The 17785-nt window shown below is 54.3% G+C and overlaps 1 protein-coding gene across 1 annotated transcript; it reads right to left on the bottom strand.

The window, feature by feature from the left end:
• Positions 1-13963: 13963 nt before the first annotated feature.
• CDX2 (caudal type homeobox 2) lies at positions 13964-17785 on the bottom strand. The gene is made up of 3 exons (XM_035542798.1): positions 17290-17785; positions 14911-15056; positions 13964-14131 (listed from the first exon to the last, which is right to left on the bottom strand). The coding sequence occupies exons 1-3, from the start codon at positions 17783-17785 to the stop codon at positions 13964-13966; spliced, it is 810 nt and encodes a 269-aa protein (XP_035398691.1).

Here is a 17785-nt window from a genome sequence, read left to right as displayed (position 1 = left end):
GCCGGGGAAGCGGCTGGCACCGGGGGACAGAGCCGAGGGGGCTGGCGGCCGGCCCCCCACGGCCGCCACCGTACCGCCACCCGCCTTCCCCCGGGGAAACAGGGTGCCTGCCCCCCCGAAATTGCCGTCCTGAGAAAATCGAGAAAACGAAAGGCGTGCGGCTGCAGCGAGGAGAGGCTCGGTGCGCTCTGCAGGGCCGCGATGGAGGCGCGCCGCGTCCCCCCCCGTCGGGGGGAGGCTTCCCCCGGGGAAGGCGGATCTGGGACCGACGGCGACCCCGGGAGCACGGAGCAGTGGGGACAGCGAAGGAGAAGAGGTTGGAGGCTGCCCCTGCCAGGTTTGGGACAGCCGTGCCCGCGGGTGCGGAGAGGGGGGCGGCGGGGCGCGGAGCCGGGCAGAGAGGTGCGGAGCCTCCCCTGGCCAACCCCGCCGCTTCGAGAGGCTCCGGGACATCGCTTCTAGGGAGAAGTCCATCAGGAGACCGGACTAGCGGTCATTTCTTTGGAAATCTGCTTTGTTTCGTTTTCTTTGGAGTTTGGAAAGAAAAAAAAAATGGAAGAAAAAAAAAGACGGGGGGCGGGGGGGAAAAAGACGGGGAAAAAAAGAAGAAGATGGGGAAAAAAAGAAAAAGACGGGGGAAAAAAATAAGCCCTCTCGTCCTGCGGGCAGGACTGACACCCCCGATGCCCCATTTCGGGTGCCCGGCCCCGCTCCGTGCTGCCGCGGGCACCGTCGGGGCGCGCAGGGCTGCGCTGCCCGCCCGGGGCGTCGGTGCGGAAACCGGGCAGCTGCCAGCCGGGCTCGGGACGTGCCCCGGGCTGGTCCCGGTGATGTTTTCCTTCGGAGGAAAAGCCCTTTCCCTTCTTCATCCTCCTCGCTCGCATGAACCCAACCTCAGGGAGAAGATGCCTCCGGGCTCTACGACTCCTCCGTCTCCCTGCTCGTTGCGCCGAGATTTTCTCCCCAGCCGCTGCGAAAAATTAAGTGAATTTAATCGAAATTAAAACCTCACACCCAAGCTGGAAACGAAAAAGAAAAAACCGGGCGCTGGAGCTCCGAGCTCTCCCCGGCAGCAGGCAGCGGGAGGTGCGGCGAGACCCCCGCAGCATCCCCGGGGACCGGTCCCGGGAGGGCCCTGGGGGAGGAAGAGGAGGAGGAGGAGGAGGAGGAGGAAGAGGAGGAGGAGGTGAGGAGGAGGTGAGGAAGAGGAGAGGAGGCCGGTCCCAACAGTCCTGATGAGATGTTCCCAGTCCCGCGGCTGAAAGCAAGGGGGAGAAGAAGCAGCTTGCCACATTTTTTTTTTAATTATTATTATTTCATTTTTTCTCCCCGTCTTGCATAAAACGCTTAACAATAAGGAAAGGTGGAGACTGAAGCTGAAGGTGTAATTCGTTTGCTTTTCTTTCCTTTTGGGGCATTAATGTGTGTGTGCAAACAGGGACGTTCCTGGTCGTTTTTTTCCTGCACGTTGCATGAGCGATTTTTCGCCCAGGCGTGTGTGTCCTTCTTCACCTAAACGCAGCCAATGAGTGAGAACTTTGCTAATGATTATACGAGCAAAATTCAAATAAAGCCCTTCTGCTTAAGAAACTAAGCCACCTTAGTAATTAAAGTAACATTTCCCAAACTTTGGGGACCGTGAAATCATTTTAAACCTCAGCATTTCGCGGCACCATTTACTCTTTGCAGCAGCCCGTCACTGGAAGCGCTCCGCGGAACAATTTCCACGTCCCTTTCACAACGTCTGCCACTGAAATCGCAATTGGGGAGCCACTGCAAAAATAGATCTAGCTGCAAAAAGGGAAATCTATGACGCAAAATGCCAAGATTTACTGCTGAGACCCTCACAGTGCATTTCACTGGGCAAACAGCAGAATTTTTGCCTGCCCTTTCTCTAGCATGAGGCGTTCAGTTTCGTTTTTTTTTTTTTTTTGTGCACTGCTGTACTAATGGAGAATTTGCTGAATTGTTACGAATTTACTGATATGATTTTGACAGCGAGGTCAAGGTATTTTTACGAGTGAAAGTAGAATCAGCCCTGCATGATTTAGTTTTAACGATTAAAGTCTTTTTCGTTAGAGAATTGGCAGAGCTGACGGGTTTAGCACTTTTTTTCCCCCTATTCATCTTTCTTACAACTGCACCGATGGAAAAAATAGATTTAGCTGCGTCAAGAGAGCCCTGGGACCTTGCAGAGGTAAATGCTGCAGGTAACCTGGTGGAAGGCAGGGCTGGCATGGGGGCTTACAGGGCTGCTACAGCTCTTGTGCCGTGCCATCTCACCAAAATCAGGTGTCCAAACATACCCATTTTTCCCGAGGAAATGCTCCCCTGCCTTTGAAACCTGTAATAACTGCACATTTAATCATCTTTAACCCTGTGGATCAGGTTTTCACGAGGGATATTTACCTTCCCTCTCCTGTCTCTGAGCAGGGCTGATGGCACACAGCTACGACAAGCCTGGGGGCTGCCACCACTCGGCTCCTTGCCTTCTGCAGGGCCACGTCCAGCAGCCCCCTGCTGTGTGTCTGCAGCCCTGTATGAATAATGATGCCCATAAATCAATGCTGAAAGCGGTGATTTAACTGAAGGTGTGAAAGTTTTTCCACTGAAGCCTGCTGCCTCCCATACTGCGGTTGCTGCTGCCGTCATGGGCGTTGTGGAGGGGAGATGTTGCAGGCTGGGAGAGGAAACATTGCTCAGGAAGGCGGTGGTGCCTTGAAGCATGACCACAGAAGGGACGCCAGCCCTACAACCACCACCAGAGCCAGGCTGGAGGGCTGGGTGCTGTACCTTGCAGTCTGGCCTTCGTAAGGGGCAGGGCTGGCTGGGAGCTCAGCGTTGTGCTGCAGGGCTAACCTGGCTGCTCGCCCCGGGGGCAGGAATGTCATGGGGCTCCCAGCACTCCTGGCACCTTGTATCATTCTTATAAGAGGTTTTGGGGACCTGCAGGTAAGCCCCCCATACACACATGTACATACACACACAGACTTCCCATACTCCCTGGCTCAGAACAGCAACTTCTTCCCTGCTTCCTCCTACCCTGGGGCTAAGAACAACCAGATCTAAAGGGTATTTCTGCACCACCAAGACCACATCTGTTTTAATGTCTAGGGAGGACATCAAAAGCGAAAATGGTGTCTCCCGTGTTAGAAATAGTGAACATTATCCACTTCCATTTATCCACAGCTGCCTCATTGCCCCTCTTGTTGGCTCCTGCACCCCATAAAGCACCCCATAAAGCACCCCATAAAGCTGTGCACCTCTCCAGTGCCTATACACTCAGTGGTGTCTTAGCTATGAGCACAAGGAATGGGGAAGCAAAGTGAAAAGCACATGGAGCCAAAGCTTTTCCCAGGCTCAGCCTTTCCCTACCTCCTTTCCCACACCACTTACTGACCCAACACTCAGCTCCTCTGTTCCCTGGTCCATCCGGGATCTCAGCACTCACAGGGACGGGTGAAGCACCGGGGAGATGAGCTGTGCTCCTCTGTCCCCAGGTGCCTGAGGGATGAGTCAGGGGCTGGCCAGCCTCTATCATGGAGTAGGAAACCCAAACACGTGGTTCTTCTACTGTTTGGTCTTGCTGCCTACTGTCTGGGCTTACTCCAGGAGCCCTCTACTCCAGCAGCAGTGCTGGAGGGAGGAGAGGTTGCTGCTGTGCTGCTGCCAACCGGGGTGCCCTTAGGTGGGACCTCACCTTCGCAGGAGCCTTCCTCTCTGGCTCCATTCACCAGGACTCACTGGGCACAAGTTAGGCAGATGCCTTGGCAAACGGATGTATTCATCACAGATGGCCCAAAAATATATTGGGAGAAAAGAAACTTGAGAGAGGAGTGTGAGCAGCATGAACCAGTCCAAAGTAGAGGCACCTGAAGAGCATCTCACGTGGAGAGCACTGCCAAAGAGGCTTCTGGGCTTTATTTCGTGACAGAGATGGACTGGGCATGATAATCTGGTGCTGGTGGCAGCCTCAGGTCCTCTGTGTCCTTCCTGTTACATGATGGTTTGTGTCTCTTGCAGGGCTAAACTTGGGAGCTTTAGTGGGAAGAAGAGTTTCTGCTGCGAGCAGCTGGCAGCGTGCTGGTATTCCTTCTGAGCAGGGTGGTGGTGTCATAAATGTAAGTGCGCTTGGTTTGGACAATCCCCAAGGGACCTCAAAGCACCAATGCATGTAGAAATTGGTGTCTTCACTGGCAGAAGAAGCCAGAAGCAGGAAAGGATCTCCCTTCAGAGAGAGCCGAGGGTACCTAGGGCCCTGCCAGGAGATCGGGCTGCCCCACATCCAGCGCTGAGCTAGGGCAGGGACACCAGCTCCCAGCCCGAGCAGAGCCCTGTGTTTGAACACCACTTCCCTGGGCCCAAACCCTTCTCCAGGGAAAAGCAAACAGCTACCTGCCGGGAGCCTGGGCTGGGCGCGGCGGCGTGGGGCTCCAGAGTCACGTTCCCAAAGCAGCCCCTCCTGGCAGGAAGCTGTGCTCTCCTGGGACAAGTGGTGTGCAAGCAGCCGCCTCGAACACCAGCTTCTAAATACCCTTCAACACAGCCACTCAAGTCCCTCTGATTTGAAATCGTGCCTTTTCTTCCCCGCAGAGCTCCCAGCAGCGAGGGCTGGTCTGACATCTGCTTTGCCCTCTCTGCTCTCCCGCTGCTAACCCCTGCTGGTGAGTCAGTATTTGGCTAAGGGTGAGACTGCGTGAGGTGACATTGCTCCAGATAAGCTGGCACACTAGCAAGCTCTGATTTTCTCGTGCGCTGCATGGGCTGGATTTTTTATCCCAAGAATGGAAATTGCCAAGCAGTGGGGTTGGGGGAGGACCCCCTCTGTTCTTGTCCCATGGACATGGGGAAGGCAGTATATTTCCCTTCTCCTTGTCTCCCAAGAAGGCAAAGGACAAGATTTTGAGGGATGCAAATTGGGGATGTGGGCAAGAGCAGCTTCCACGGAGCCCCAAAAGGAGCAGGTGGAGAGGGTGGACCTATAAGGATCAGGAAGGTGGCAGCTGAAAGCAAGAGGGGTCAGAGGAGAGGCAAGTGGAGGTGGAAGCTGATGGTTGTAGGCGAGAAGCCAGAGACAGATATTTACCAAGAAAAGTGAAGAAAAAGGTAAGTGATGTCATGCCAAGACCTCTGCAGCTACAGGATGATGATGCCAATGAGCTCATTAGCAGGGAACGCGGCTCTGCTTTTGGGGAACAAGTCACCGTACAGACACAAGGTGCTCTGTGTGTTTTGCTTAGCTGCTAACTGCAGCACGCACCTTTCATACTGAGGCTTAATTCCCCCGTGTGATGCACTGGAGGTTGCTCCCCCATCTCCACAGCCTTCACAATACAAGCACTAAGGGAAATATTGGGATTCCAGCAGAGATTCCCATTTTGGGTCTCTACGGGCTGGCATTGAGCCCTTATTCGATGCACGGTTTGTTCCAACTGCCCCTGCTCAGGTCAGATCAGGTACACACAGCCCAGTTTGCCCTGGGCTCTAAATAAAGATAGTTTTGGCAGAAAGTCTCCTAGAGCTAGCTGCCTCACCATGCCTGGGAAAAATCACTGCAGTGGGTTTGGAAGCAGGCGCTGGAGATTGTCAGGAAAGCTGCAGCGATGCAGGAGATAAAAAACCATTCGGGGTGGCAGATTTATGTCTGGCTCCAGCACAGCACCACTTGCTCCCAGGGCTGCTTTTATTCCATCCTCTCGGACTGGCCCTGTGGCGTGAGGTGAGGCACACACCAGTGAGATCTGTAGGATATCCTCCTCCCAGAGGAGTCCCAGCCATCAGGTGCCAGGGGACCAGGAGCAGCAACAACTCTCTGGAAAATCCTTGTGGGCATCCACCCAATAGTTCCTTCTCCAAATGCAGCCTTTAGAGGTGCCAGGGCTTCATTCCTCGCTGATTATACATCTGCAGACACTGGGGAGAAGGGGGAGAAGGGAAGGGAAGGGAAGGGAAGGGAAGGGAAGGGAAGGGAAGGGAAGGGAAGGGAAGGGAAGGGAAGGGAAGGGAAGGGAAGGGAAGGGAAGGGAAGGGAAGGGAAGGGAAGGGAAGGGAAGGGAAGGGAAGGGAAGGGAAGGGAAGCAGGAGCCGCTCAGCTTCCCGCAGCGCCGCTGCCACCTGCCGGCCGCACCCGTCCCCGCAGCCCCGCGCCCAGCCGGGAGTCGCCGCGCCGCCAGCCGGCACCAGGCGTCCTGCACGGGACGCTTTTTCTTTTTTCTTTTTCTTTCTTCTTTTTTCTTTTTCTTTTTCTTTTTCTTTTTCTTTTTCTTTTTCTTTTTCTTTTTCTTTTTCTTTTTCTTTTTCTTTTTCTTTTTCTTTTTCTTTTTCTTTTTCTTTTTCTTTTTCTTTTTCTTTTTCTCTTCTTTTTTCTTTTTCTTCTTCTTCTTCTTCTTCTTCTTTTTTCTTCTTTTTCTTGTTTCTTTTTCTTTTTTTCTTCTTTTCATTTTTGATTTTTTTCTTCTTTTGTTTTTTCCTTTCCCCTTTTGCCTCTTTTTCCTTTTTCCTTTTTCCTTTTTTCTTATTTTCCTTTTTCCTTTTTTCTTTTTCCCTTTTCCCTTTTTGTTTTCCCTTTTTCATTTTTTCTTTTCCTCTTTCCCTTTTCCTTTTCATTTTTTTCTTTTTTTTTCTTTTTTTCCTTATTTTCCTTTTTTTTTTTCTTTTTTCCTTTTCTCTTTTCCTTTTTCATTCACAGATGCCCTTGACTTCAACCCAGAATTCCTCCACAGGGCAGTGACAGAGGGGCAGTGCCTCTGCAGAGAGAGAAGTGAAGGGGCAGGCAAAAGACAAAGGGCTGGGTGTTGCGGTCAGTGAGCAGAAGGTATTTTTGCTCAGCAGCTGTGCTAGGGGAATAGGGACCACGGCTGGATTGTGCTGCAGACTGAGGGTGTAACCCCAGACCTTTCCAATACTAAAAACACGTTCCTGGAGCCCTTCCCAGCCGCACAGCACAGCCCTGCTGAAATGAGAGCAGATTTGGCTGTGAAGGTACAGGCAGCAATTCCCTTCTGCAAGGTGAAGGCTCAGGTTGCTCCTGGCCAGTGTGCCAGCAGGTTGGAGCTGGCGGATGGGTGTTGGCAGCTGTCCTCCTCCCAGGCATCTAGCCTGCCACCTGCACAGACTCAGTTCTGGGGAGCTTCCTAGCAATAGCAGCAGAAATCAGAGAATCACAGGATGATTTGGGTTGGAAGGGACCTTAAAGACCACCCATGGCACCGCCTGCCTTCCTGCTAAGGAACTAACAGAAAGGAGGAGATCTCCTGGGACATTTCACCAGGTGTGTTCACATCTCCAGATATTTAGGACTTCTTGGAAAAAAACGAGGAGGGTCTTTCCTGACCTGGCTTATGAATTCAATGACACTTATAAATCTAGAAGTACATCTATACCAGTGAGTAGAGAAAGGCTCCAATCACTTCTGAGCATTGGGGCCACCAAAAGGCCCATATGCAGAGGACTTTTCTGTTATCACCCAGAGCAGGTTGACCCAACCCTTGTCCTGGGAACAGCCCCTTGCTTGCACGAACACTCAAACCGTGCCCAGGAGTTCCTTGGACAAGAAATAGCTGGCCCAAGCCAAGGCTGGCTGTGGACCATGCAGCAGTTTGTTAGTCCAGCTGATTGAGTTGCAGTGCCCAGGTACTTTTCGATTTATTAGGCTGGATGTAGGAACCCAGCCTTGTGTGCTTCTCCGGCACATCAAGCGGACATCTGCCATCTGAGCTGGATGCCTCCAAAAAATCGCTGTTGGAGAGGAGGTGCCACCACGCCAGCTAGGCTTTGTGAGCCCAGCACTCCTCCTGGCGCCTGATGCTGCGGATTGCTGGAGCAGGGATCAGCTGGGATCTGCTCCAGATCCTTCACAGCAGGGCCCACTGAGTTTAAGGGTACTGCCATGGGGATCCGAGCACGTGCTGCTCTGGGAGGAAGCAGGGTTTCACGTCTTTCATAAAGCTATGTACACAAAGCGTGGTGTTCTCAAAGGGAAGGTACACCGAGCGAGATCAAACATCAGGAACGTTTCTAGAAACATTTTAAAACCCGATAAAAACACACTGCTGATTCCTCCGGCGTGAATCACCGGTTTGTGCTGACGTGCTCCTAGCAGCTCGGGGCAGTCCTTGTGTTTCCCCAGGGCTGGGAGGAAGGGACCCAAGGGCCAAGCAGGCTGGGTGGCCGGGTAAGGGGGTAGCACAAAGTGACAGAGCTGGAAAAGCACAGAGCTGGTCTTCTGTGTGCTTTCCCGTGGGCTCTGCAAGCTGCAGCGGTGCATTTACTTACGTCCATCTCAGCAGGGTCTCCTTTTGCTCTGGGCCCCAGAGCAGATCACAGACAGGTCTGGGCTTCCCTCAGACACCTCATAGGGTGTCCCTGCTGCCTGCTTTGTCCGGGGCTGAGCTGCAATGTACACCTTGGTGAGGGATGTCCACCAGCAAGGAGATAACATTGGGCATGTTTTACCAGCAGAGACCATGCTTTTGAGGATGGAAACCACATTTGGAGCCACAATGGGAATTTGGCAAGAGATGACTGAGAATAAAGCAGCAGGTCTGGAGCGGCACAGTGGTTTTGTGGTTATGTAGTTGCTGGGAACAGAAGAGGGGTTGTGTTTTTAAACTGAAGTCCTGGAGGAAGGAATACACTTCTGATAAGAGAAAATCAGTTTTTCTTCTGAGTCACTGCATTCCTGGGAATAGTTGTGCAACATGTTTTTAGAGTTCCTTTTTCAGCTAACTGTGGTTACCTGTACACGTATAGATGCATATAAGCATATTGATGAGAATTCAAGATCTAGAAAATTAACATTATTGCCACAGAAAAAAATTATACCGAATTTACTGTAACCAGAAGAGGAGTGGATTGAGTTTTCTTCTACTATTGAAGTTTATTATATAGCAGCAAATTTTAATTTTAAACTAGAATCAAATTCCTTGTCATATCTGATAGGAGGTGATGTTCACCAAGAACTAATGCAAGTTCTGTCTCATATTCATTAGCTGTACAGATTTCCCCAGATTAGGTGAGGGCTGGAATTTCCTTAAAACATAACTGAAAGCTTGAGTTACCTTTGGAGAAAGCTCAATAGTTAAGAGCTCATACCAATACTACTGTTCATACCACTTCTGACACCCTCTGTGACAGGGACTGTCTCATTTTCAAACTGTAGAAAAGGAAGAAAAAATTAGGGTTTTGCTGCCTCTTGATTCCTGCTTGATATGGGAACGCAGATCCCTTCAGAGGCCACGGAGCATTCTGGTGTCCACCTCCTGCCCATCTTCCACTTGAGATTCATGAATGCAGGACTTCAACCTTGCAAATCCTGAGCCCCATGGTGGAGACAGCTGAATCGCAGCCCTAGCTCACAAGTTTGAGTTTTGCAGCAGGACCTTTTTTGAGGCTTCGTTGAGAAGCAGCCCTTGTGGAAAGCCACCAGTGGCCTTTCTGCTCCCACTCAGAGAGGCAGGGAAGCAGGCAAGTCTTCTGGCCCAGAGAGATTTTTCCATTTGGATGGTCAACCCACGTCAGGGAAAGGTTAGACCATGAGAAAACTAATTTTTTCAGGGCTGAAAGCTTGCCTTGATCACCTGAGGAGTAAGGGAGGTCCTGCGGCAGGAGCATCCTCCCCGAAGAATGCCAGAGATAAGGCAGCTTTTCTCTCACAAAGTTCTTTGGTCCTGTCAAAGGTATCTGAGGGACGGGCTGGGACTGCTTGGAAGCCAACAAGACGTGTCAGGGGAACAGGATCTGACTCAAAAGCAAAACTACACAAGCTTGCGACAGCTGCCAAAAAATACCTGGATGACTAAGGGGACAAGAATGCCTGGAGCAGGACGGGTCCGCGTGCTCGGCTTTTATTCCTCTGCAGCAAGATTTGCTCTTGCAGGGTTTTTTTTTGTTTTGGCTTGCTCTGCTCTCTCTGAATAGCACCATAGGAAGAGCTTTCCTTCCAACCCTGCCTGTTATATCTGGGTGCAGAAGCACTGGGAAGCAGGGCATGAGTTGAGATGTTACATTGGGCATGAGCTACTCGCAGTACGACTTGAAATAAGCAGTTAGAAGCAGTCCTTTAAGACTTTAAACAAAGCCAGTGATGCACTTTTGTTAACTGGAGGAAGTGAATCAAAGCCTCTGCTCGGGCCAACAGATTAGATATTATGTTTTGACCAGAGGAAGATAGGAACAGGAGGAAAACTATTGCTTGCCACCTTCATAGGATCACAGAATGATTTGGGTTAGAAGGGACCTTAAAGCCCACCCAGTTCCAGCCCCCTGCCATGGGCAGGGACACCTCCCACCACACCAGGTTGCCCAAAGCCCCACCCAGCCTGGCCTTGAACACCTCCAGGGATGGGGCATCCACAGCTTCTCCGGGCAGCCTGTGCCAGGGCCTCACCACCCTCTGAGGGAAGAAGGTGATCTTGCCAATGTTTAATTGGGCTGGGGCCTGATGTCTGCCACAGATCTGTACTTACACATCCAGGTGGGCATGAAACGAGAATCTTCTGTGAGTTTTCATCCTCTCTTTGCGCATACTTGTGATGCTTTTAAAGCAACTGCATGGGGATGCACAGGGCATCATCCCCAATGGATGACAATTTAATTTAGAAATACAGGTCTGGAAAGGGATTCCTAGTCTCCGAATCCAGTCTCCTGGCAACAAACTGTTTATTTTAGTGAATAGCTCAAATTTTTTCCGTTGCTTTGCAAGGGAGTGCCTGTCCCCTTCCTTCAAGGAAGGTCAGCTTCATCTCCAAAAGAGCCAAAAGCTGAGAAAGGAATGGGGGACATCATGGCAGCTGAGACATTAACTAAAAGAAACAGCCTGTGTTCACTCAGCAGCAGCAAGAGGGACTGTCCCCAGAGCTTTCTGGCACTTCTCTACAGCAGCCTTCACCCACAGCTCCTGGCCAAGGGCAGCCTCCACAGGCTGCAAGTGCACCTCCTGCCCTCTGCTCCCTCGAGCCACCTGCCCCATGTCCCTTCACACCCCAGTGGCCTTATTTTGTCCCTGAGCTGCTGCACACCCTGACGTGCCTTCGCCTGACCCCTGTTCTGCTGCCTTCCCTTACCCTTCGTGAGCTGTTTGCTCCTGGAAGGCCTCCAGCACCACCTCACTGGCACCAGTTCAACTTTTGCTTTCGGCTCGGACCGCTCAAAACTTCAGCACACGGCTCCAGGCCCTGGTGGGATCCAGGGTTTCTGGGGCTGGTTGCTTGCTGCTGACTTTAAAGATTTTTTATTTTTATTTTTTTCCTTTCTATAAAGCTTACTGACTTCAGCTAGCAGGCTGAGGGACATAACGTGGTTGGCATGGGGGTTTCACCAAAACCAGCTTACCACTCCCAAATCCCATTCAGCATCATAGTCCGGCCACTGGAGTGCTCCATATCCCTGTAAATATCACCCCAAATAAAGAAGTTATCCAGTTTGTGCCTTTTTACACTCCTTTATGGTGCATAGGGAATATAAAGGAAGGCGGAAGGCTGGTGGTTTATTTGTTTGGGGATGGGAGGGGGCAAATGTTTGAAGTTGGGTGTGGATATAATTTGCTCGGTTGGTTCCTCTTTATAGCAAGAAATTTGAGTTCTGCATTGCCGCCAGCAAGAACTTGAGGGGAGCTCAAAAGCAAACGTTCACTAGCAAAGGGGGAAAGAGATCAGTAGTGGGGATTGCTTAAAACACACCAGGCTTGTTTCGGTGTGAACAATTTGGAGACATAAGAACTTCGTGCACTTTACGAGATGTTCACCCAAAAGTCCTATAGATAAAAGCTGAAGATCCTGACACTTTCAGCATTGAAGACAAGCAGGAACGTGGTACTGGAGGGGAACAGAATCTGTCCTGGTGTCTCAGATCTGTCTGGGCAGTCCCGTGCCCTCCTCGTGGTGGTGATCCAAGGGCTCTGCCAGCCCCATGCCACTCCAGCTCAAGGAGCATGGGGAAGTGCCAGCCAAACCCTGCCAAGCAACACCTATTACACCCAAAGATCCTTTGTGATTAATTCACTTATTGATGGTTCTTCATAACTCTGTGGTCATCTTTTTTTTTTTTCTTTTTTCTTTTTTCTTTTTTTTTTTTTTTCGCTGCCATTAATTATTCCTGGAAGCAAATAAAAGGGCCCACCGATATCTCTCCCTCCCTCCCTCCTGCCCGCCGCAGCCAGCTTTTCCTTAGGGAGAAAAAACTTGTACTCGTTCTGCAGTGGGACAATGCCGACTTTTGAACCTCTAACCACTAAACAAACAAACCTTGCGCTCCGCTCCACAATCCAAACAGGGTTTATTGACAGGCGTATCGCAGCAACCCGCACCGGCTCAGGCAGCAGCCGGGCCTGGGATCGATGCTGCGGGGGCGGCCCCGGGCACCAGAGGGCATCCTCGAAGGGGGACAGCACCCCACCTGGAGCCCCTGAGCTCCCCTGGGAGGAAGGAGCAGGGGATGGTGCCCGCAAAGCCCTGTGGACTTGGCCACGCTCCCTGGCACAACCACTCCCTGCACTGGGGGTGCTGCTCCCTGCCTTGGTCTTCCCCCATGCATGGGAGACCGGGTTCAGGTCCTCATGGCTGCTGCCAGCCTGTGTCCAGCCCCAAAAGCTGCAGAAAAACTCAGCTCCCAGCATTTCCCCATGCTCCCTCAGGCACAGAGAAGAGATACCTGGTCCATGCGGCAAACCAATCCTGCCCATGCCATCCTGCAGATCCCGCTGGCACGTGGCTTCGGCTGTCAGCAAGGTGAGAAGAGGAAAAACAAAATGCCCCGAGGAAGGCAAATAGGGTATTTGGAATGGAGTTGGTGAGAAAAACAGAGAGACACAGGGCCACGTGCTGGAGAAGTCAGCAACCTGCAGAAATCACCCCAAAATGTGCCTGGGGCTGGGCGGTGCTCCCATTCCCACCAGGGCGCAGCCCCACATGAGTGGGTCCCACAGCCAGCCCGGGGCACTGGGTGATTTGGCCAAATCAACCAGACCTTTCTCCTTTCGTCTCAGACTGGGTGAGCCTTTGGCATTTCTATCCTGGTCCCCATCGTTTAAGAAGAAATGGTGAACGGGCACAGCCCATGGGAGGCGAGCTGTGTTGGGCACACGGCTCCTCTGCGGGTTTCTGCTCTCAGTGAGGCTGCGATGAAGGCAAAGCTGGTAAATCCAAGGACAGTTTTGAAAACTAACTGGAAGAAAAAAACTCCAAGTGAGCCATACAGCATGAGGGGGCGAGAAAAGAGACATAATTTAAATTAAAGGACACTGCAAGCATTGCAAAATGGCACCAGGCACTTTGCGTTAGCTCCGCACGCACAGACAAGGATTCCCCCTCCAGCACGACTGGACATGATTTGGAGAGACTTCACTCTTCCAATTTCTCTGCACTGCGGCTAATAAATCTGGCTGGATGACTATCAGCACGGGATTTATGGGCTCTTTTACAAGTGTCTAACATTAAGCAATTCACTCCTGAACGTTTAAACAGTGCCTTATCTTGTCTGCTCTGACCCTTAGGGCAGGATGAACGTTTTGCATATTTATGGTCATGAGAAAAAATAAAATGATAAAATATAAAATAAAAAAATGTGCTTTAATTTTTTTTCTTCCTGTTAAAATTCATTGTTAACCCGACAACATTTCGAAAACCTTGCAGATCCCTGAGATTCACGGGGGGCAGGCAGGCAGTGCCCGCGCCCCCCTTTTATCTAACAAACTCCAGGGTAAAAAAAATAAAAAAAAGAAAACCGAAAACCATAATAATATTAATAATAATAAAGCCACCGCCACGATTCCCCCGGACGACGAGACACGCACACTGTACACTCTGTACACAAGGCCGGCCCCGCGGGGCGGTGTAGTGCATAGGCGGGGGGGGGGCCGCTCCCACCGTGCCACCGAGACCCCCCCGGCCCCGGCACGGCTCGGCCCGGCCCCGCTGCGGCCGTGCCCTCCAGCAGTCCCTGAGCTGCGGCCCCCCCCCGGCCGCTGTCACTGGGGGGCGGCGGGACCCAGCCCGGCGGCTGCCGCCCCCCCCGTGGGACCCTGCAGAGGGGCGCCGGGGCTGAGCGGCTCCGCACCGCCGGGCTGCGCCTGCTGCAGCTTCTTCTTGTTGATCTTCCTCTCCTTCGCCCGCCGGTTCTGGAACCAGATTTTCACCTGCCGGGGGGAGAGAGGGCAGTCAGGGGGGTGTTGCCTGCGGCTGTCCCGTCCCCGTCTCCCCCCCCTCCCCCCCCCGGGGATCCGTAATGGGACAGACGCCGGGAGCCTCCCTGCTCATCCTGGTATGCGCATCCCTGGTTCCACGCATCCCTGGTTGCGCGCATCCTTGCTCCAAGCATCCCTGCACTGAGCATCCCTGTCCCGGGCATCCCTGCATCCCGATGTGCGCATCACAAACCTGTACATTAAACTCAACACATCCCAACCCTACACATCCCAACCCGATACATCTCAACCCTACACATCCCGTCCCTGTGCATCCCAACCCTACACATCCCAACCCGATACATCTCAACCCTACACATCCCGTCCCTGTGCATCCCAACCCTACACATCCCAACCCTACACATCTCAACTCTACACATCCCGACGCTACCCTACACCTCCCGACCCTACACATCCCGACCCTACACATCCCTCCCCGTGCATTCCATCCCTGCGCATCCAAACCCCACAAATCCCGACCCACACATCCCATCCCTGTGCATCCCGTCCCTGTGCATCCCAACCCTATACATCCCGACCCTACACATCTCAACTCTACGCATCCCGACCCTACCCTACACCTCCCAACCCTACACCTCCCGACCCTACACCTCCCTGCCCCGCACATCCCTGCCCCGTGCATTCCGTCCCTGCGCATCCCAACCCCACAAACCCCGACCCACGCATCCCTGCCCCACACATCCCGACCCCCACATTCTGGAGGCACACACCTGCCTCTCGGACAGCCCCAGGCTGGAGGCCAGCTCCGCTTTCCTCCGGATGGTGATGTAGCGGCTGTAGTGGAACTCCTTCTCCAGCTCCAGCCGCTGGTGGTCGGTGTAGACGACGCGGTACTTGTCTTTCGTCCTGGTTTTAACTGCGGGGAACAAAGCCCGGGTTGGGAAAGCAAAAGCAAAAGCAGCGCGGAGCTGCGCGGCAGCCGCCGCAGGGTGGCTCCCGGAGGGCGCAGGGCGAGCAGGATGAGGCCAGCCCGGCTTCCTGCCCGCCTCTCCCTGCACCGGGCTCCCCTGAGAACAGCAAACAGAGGGGAGAGCAGCAGTTAAACCGTCCCTCAGACCTTGGGCACGTGTTGCAAAAGCTGCGGGAATGTCAATTGCGACAGCGACATGGGCGCGGGCCCTCCGCCACCCCCCCTGCGCTCCGGTGCGCTCCCGGTCGTTTTGCTGGGGACAACTTTATTGTGCTCTTTTGGCCACCTTTGGTTTTCCTTTGCCTTCCCCATCGGGGACGGACTTAGGAGGAGAGGGAAAAGAAAAGGGGAAAAAAGGAAAAAGAGGGGGGAAAAAAAAGGAAAAAGGGGGGAAAAAAGGGAAAAATGGGGAAAAAAAGGAAAAAAAAAAGGGAAAAGGGAAAAAGGAGGGAAAAAGGGGAAAAAAAAAAGGGAAAAGGGGGGAAAAGGGGAAAAGAAAGGAAAGCCCGGCTGAGGGCCCGGCGGCTCGGAGCAGCCCCCGGGCTCCTGCCCAGCTCCGCCGCCCCTCGCCCCGCTGCCGGCGTCGGGCAGGGCCGGAGGGGACTCCGCGGTGCCCCCGGGAGGGCCCCGTGCGGTTGCAGCCCCCCAAAATGAACAAAACCCAATCCGAAGGCGAATTTCGGCGAGTGGCCGGCGAGTATATGCATGGCTGCATGGAGTGACCTCCTTTCTTGGGCTCGTTTCTGGTTGAGCTGGTTGGAGCCCCGGCCCTTCTCCTTCCCCAGAGATCTGAGGCGCGGGGAGTTTCTGCCCCCTAGGTGCTTAATGGCTGGCAGGCTGACTTTGTTCAGGTAAACTCTCTGCAAACCACAACAAAAGCACCCTGTAAAGATACAAGCCTGATCAGAGAAAACTCCCCAGAGCCAGTGAATAGGGAACACAATCCCAAACAATGCGGGACAAGGAGATCTTATCAAAGACAAAAAAAAAAAAAAAAAAAAAAAAAAAGAAAACCCTTCTCAAAGCCTTAATGACAGCCACATTCTGTTTGAATTACCACTACTGAACAAATGGCGGCAGGCGCTTTCATCCCCCCCCCCCCCCAGCCTCGCGCATTAACATAAACACTGGCTCCAAAGGCAGAATTTGAATGGAGCCAGGGGACCGGCCACCACCGCGCAGCCCCGACCTGTGGGAACACCACGGGCTGCTCTGGGAAGCGCCACGGGCCCCGGGGGAGCTCCTCCAACACCGCCACCGCCACCCGGAGCCAGCGGCGAGGGCACCGGGGATTCCCCAGAGCCTCTGTGCCCGGGACCCCCCGCCCCGGGCCGTCGGGGAACCCCCCGGAGCTGGGAGAGGGATGCCCAAAGTCCCTTTTTGTTGGGTGCTTTTCGGCCGTATATTTATAAATATAAATAAAAAAGAGAGACAATGGCAGCGGAAGGTGTACATCAAAGCGGGAGGCATGCATCTCCCCGTGGCAGATGTAAAGGTGGGGGGAGGAATATATAAAAGAGGGGGCCCGGCCGGGCTGCGGGGGGATTAACATCACAAGGGAGAGCGGCGCCGGGAGCGGCCTCCCCCGGCCTCCCCCAGGCAGCCTCGGCCGCCGGGGGAACGGGGAGGGGGGGACACAAGGGGAAGGGGGGACGCCCTCGCGCCTCCCGGCCCCATTTCGGGGACCGAGGGCACCCGAAATCCCCGCAGGGGTGGCCCGGCCGCGCTAAGGGTTCCTAAAGGGTTAGGCGGCCAGTGAGTCAGAAACAAATGCGGAGCGACACCGGCCGATGATTTATACGCCTGTAATTGGTTATAAAAATCTTTTAAGTGGCTATAAGTGGACGAGCGGAGCGGAGGAGGGAGGAAGAGCGGAGCGTTGCCCTCGGGATGCCGCCCGGGCTCGCTCCCGGAGCTCCGCGACCCCCCGACGGGGCGCACGGGGAGCCCTCGGGGCTCTGCCGCTGCCCTCCGCCGCAGGCCGCGTACCGGGGAGCGCGGGGCGGCCGTCAGCAGCGCTTTTTCCCCCCGGCGGCCAGCAAGAAAACGCCGCCGAGGAGCAGCTCCCGAGCGGGTTTGTGCCGAGGTCCCCCTCCCCGGGCCCCCCGACGGGCGCGGAGCCCCCCCGTCCCCCGACGGGGCGCCCCTTTCCGCGGTTCCCCGCCGGCTCCCCGCTTACCCTGGCTGCTGAGGGGGGGCTGCGCCGGTTTCCTCATCCACTCGCAGAGCCCTCGGCGCTGCCCCCCGGGGGACAGCGGCTCCGGGGCGGCCCCGGCGGCGGCGGCGGCGGCGTTGAGGGGCTGCATGACCCCGGCGGAGCAGTGGGGCGAGGGGCCGGCGTGGTGGTGGGCGTGCGGGTGGTGGTGGTGGTATTCGGCGGGGCTGTAGGCCATGGCTGCGGCCGGGGAGCCCCCGTTGAGGCCGTGGACGGTTCCGGCGGCCGGCGGCGCCCCTTGCCCGTAGGCTCCCCAGTCGTCGCGGAGAGGAGCGGCGTAGGGAGCCGGCCAGGCCGTGCCGGGGGACTGGGAGCTGTCGAGGTTCACATGGTAGCCCCCGTAGTCCGCGTACTGGGGGGCGCCCACGAAGTTCTGCGCCGCCAGGTTGAGCCCCCCCGAGTGGCGCACGGGGCCGGGGTACATGGGCCCGTCCTTGTCCAGGAGGTAGCTCACGTACAT

This window comes from Cygnus atratus, chromosome 1 (genome assembly GCF_013377495.2).
Source record: "Cygnus atratus isolate AKBS03 ecotype Queensland, Australia chromosome 1, CAtr_DNAZoo_HiC_assembly, whole genome shotgun sequence".
NCBI lineage: Eukaryota > Metazoa > Chordata > Aves > Anseriformes > Anatidae > Cygnus > Cygnus atratus.
Note: the sequence above shows the minus strand (reverse complement) of the source record. Positions and strands in the feature narration are given on the sequence as shown.

Excerpts from the sequence above, each read along its gene's own strand:
- CDX2 (XM_035542798.1), bottom strand. The coding sequence starts at position 17,785 with ATGTACGTGAGCTACCTCCTGGACAAGGACGGGCCCATGTACCCCGGC. Across the intron at positions 15,057-17,289 it reads GCCCCCCCTCAGCAGCCAGG|TTAAAACCAGGACGAAAGAC; the intron begins GTAAGCGGGGAG and ends TGTTCCCCGCAG. Across the intron at positions 14,132-14,910 it reads TGGGGCTGTCCGAGAGGCAG|GTGAAAATCTGGTTCCAGAA; the intron begins GTGTGTGCCTCC and ends TCCCCCCGGCAG.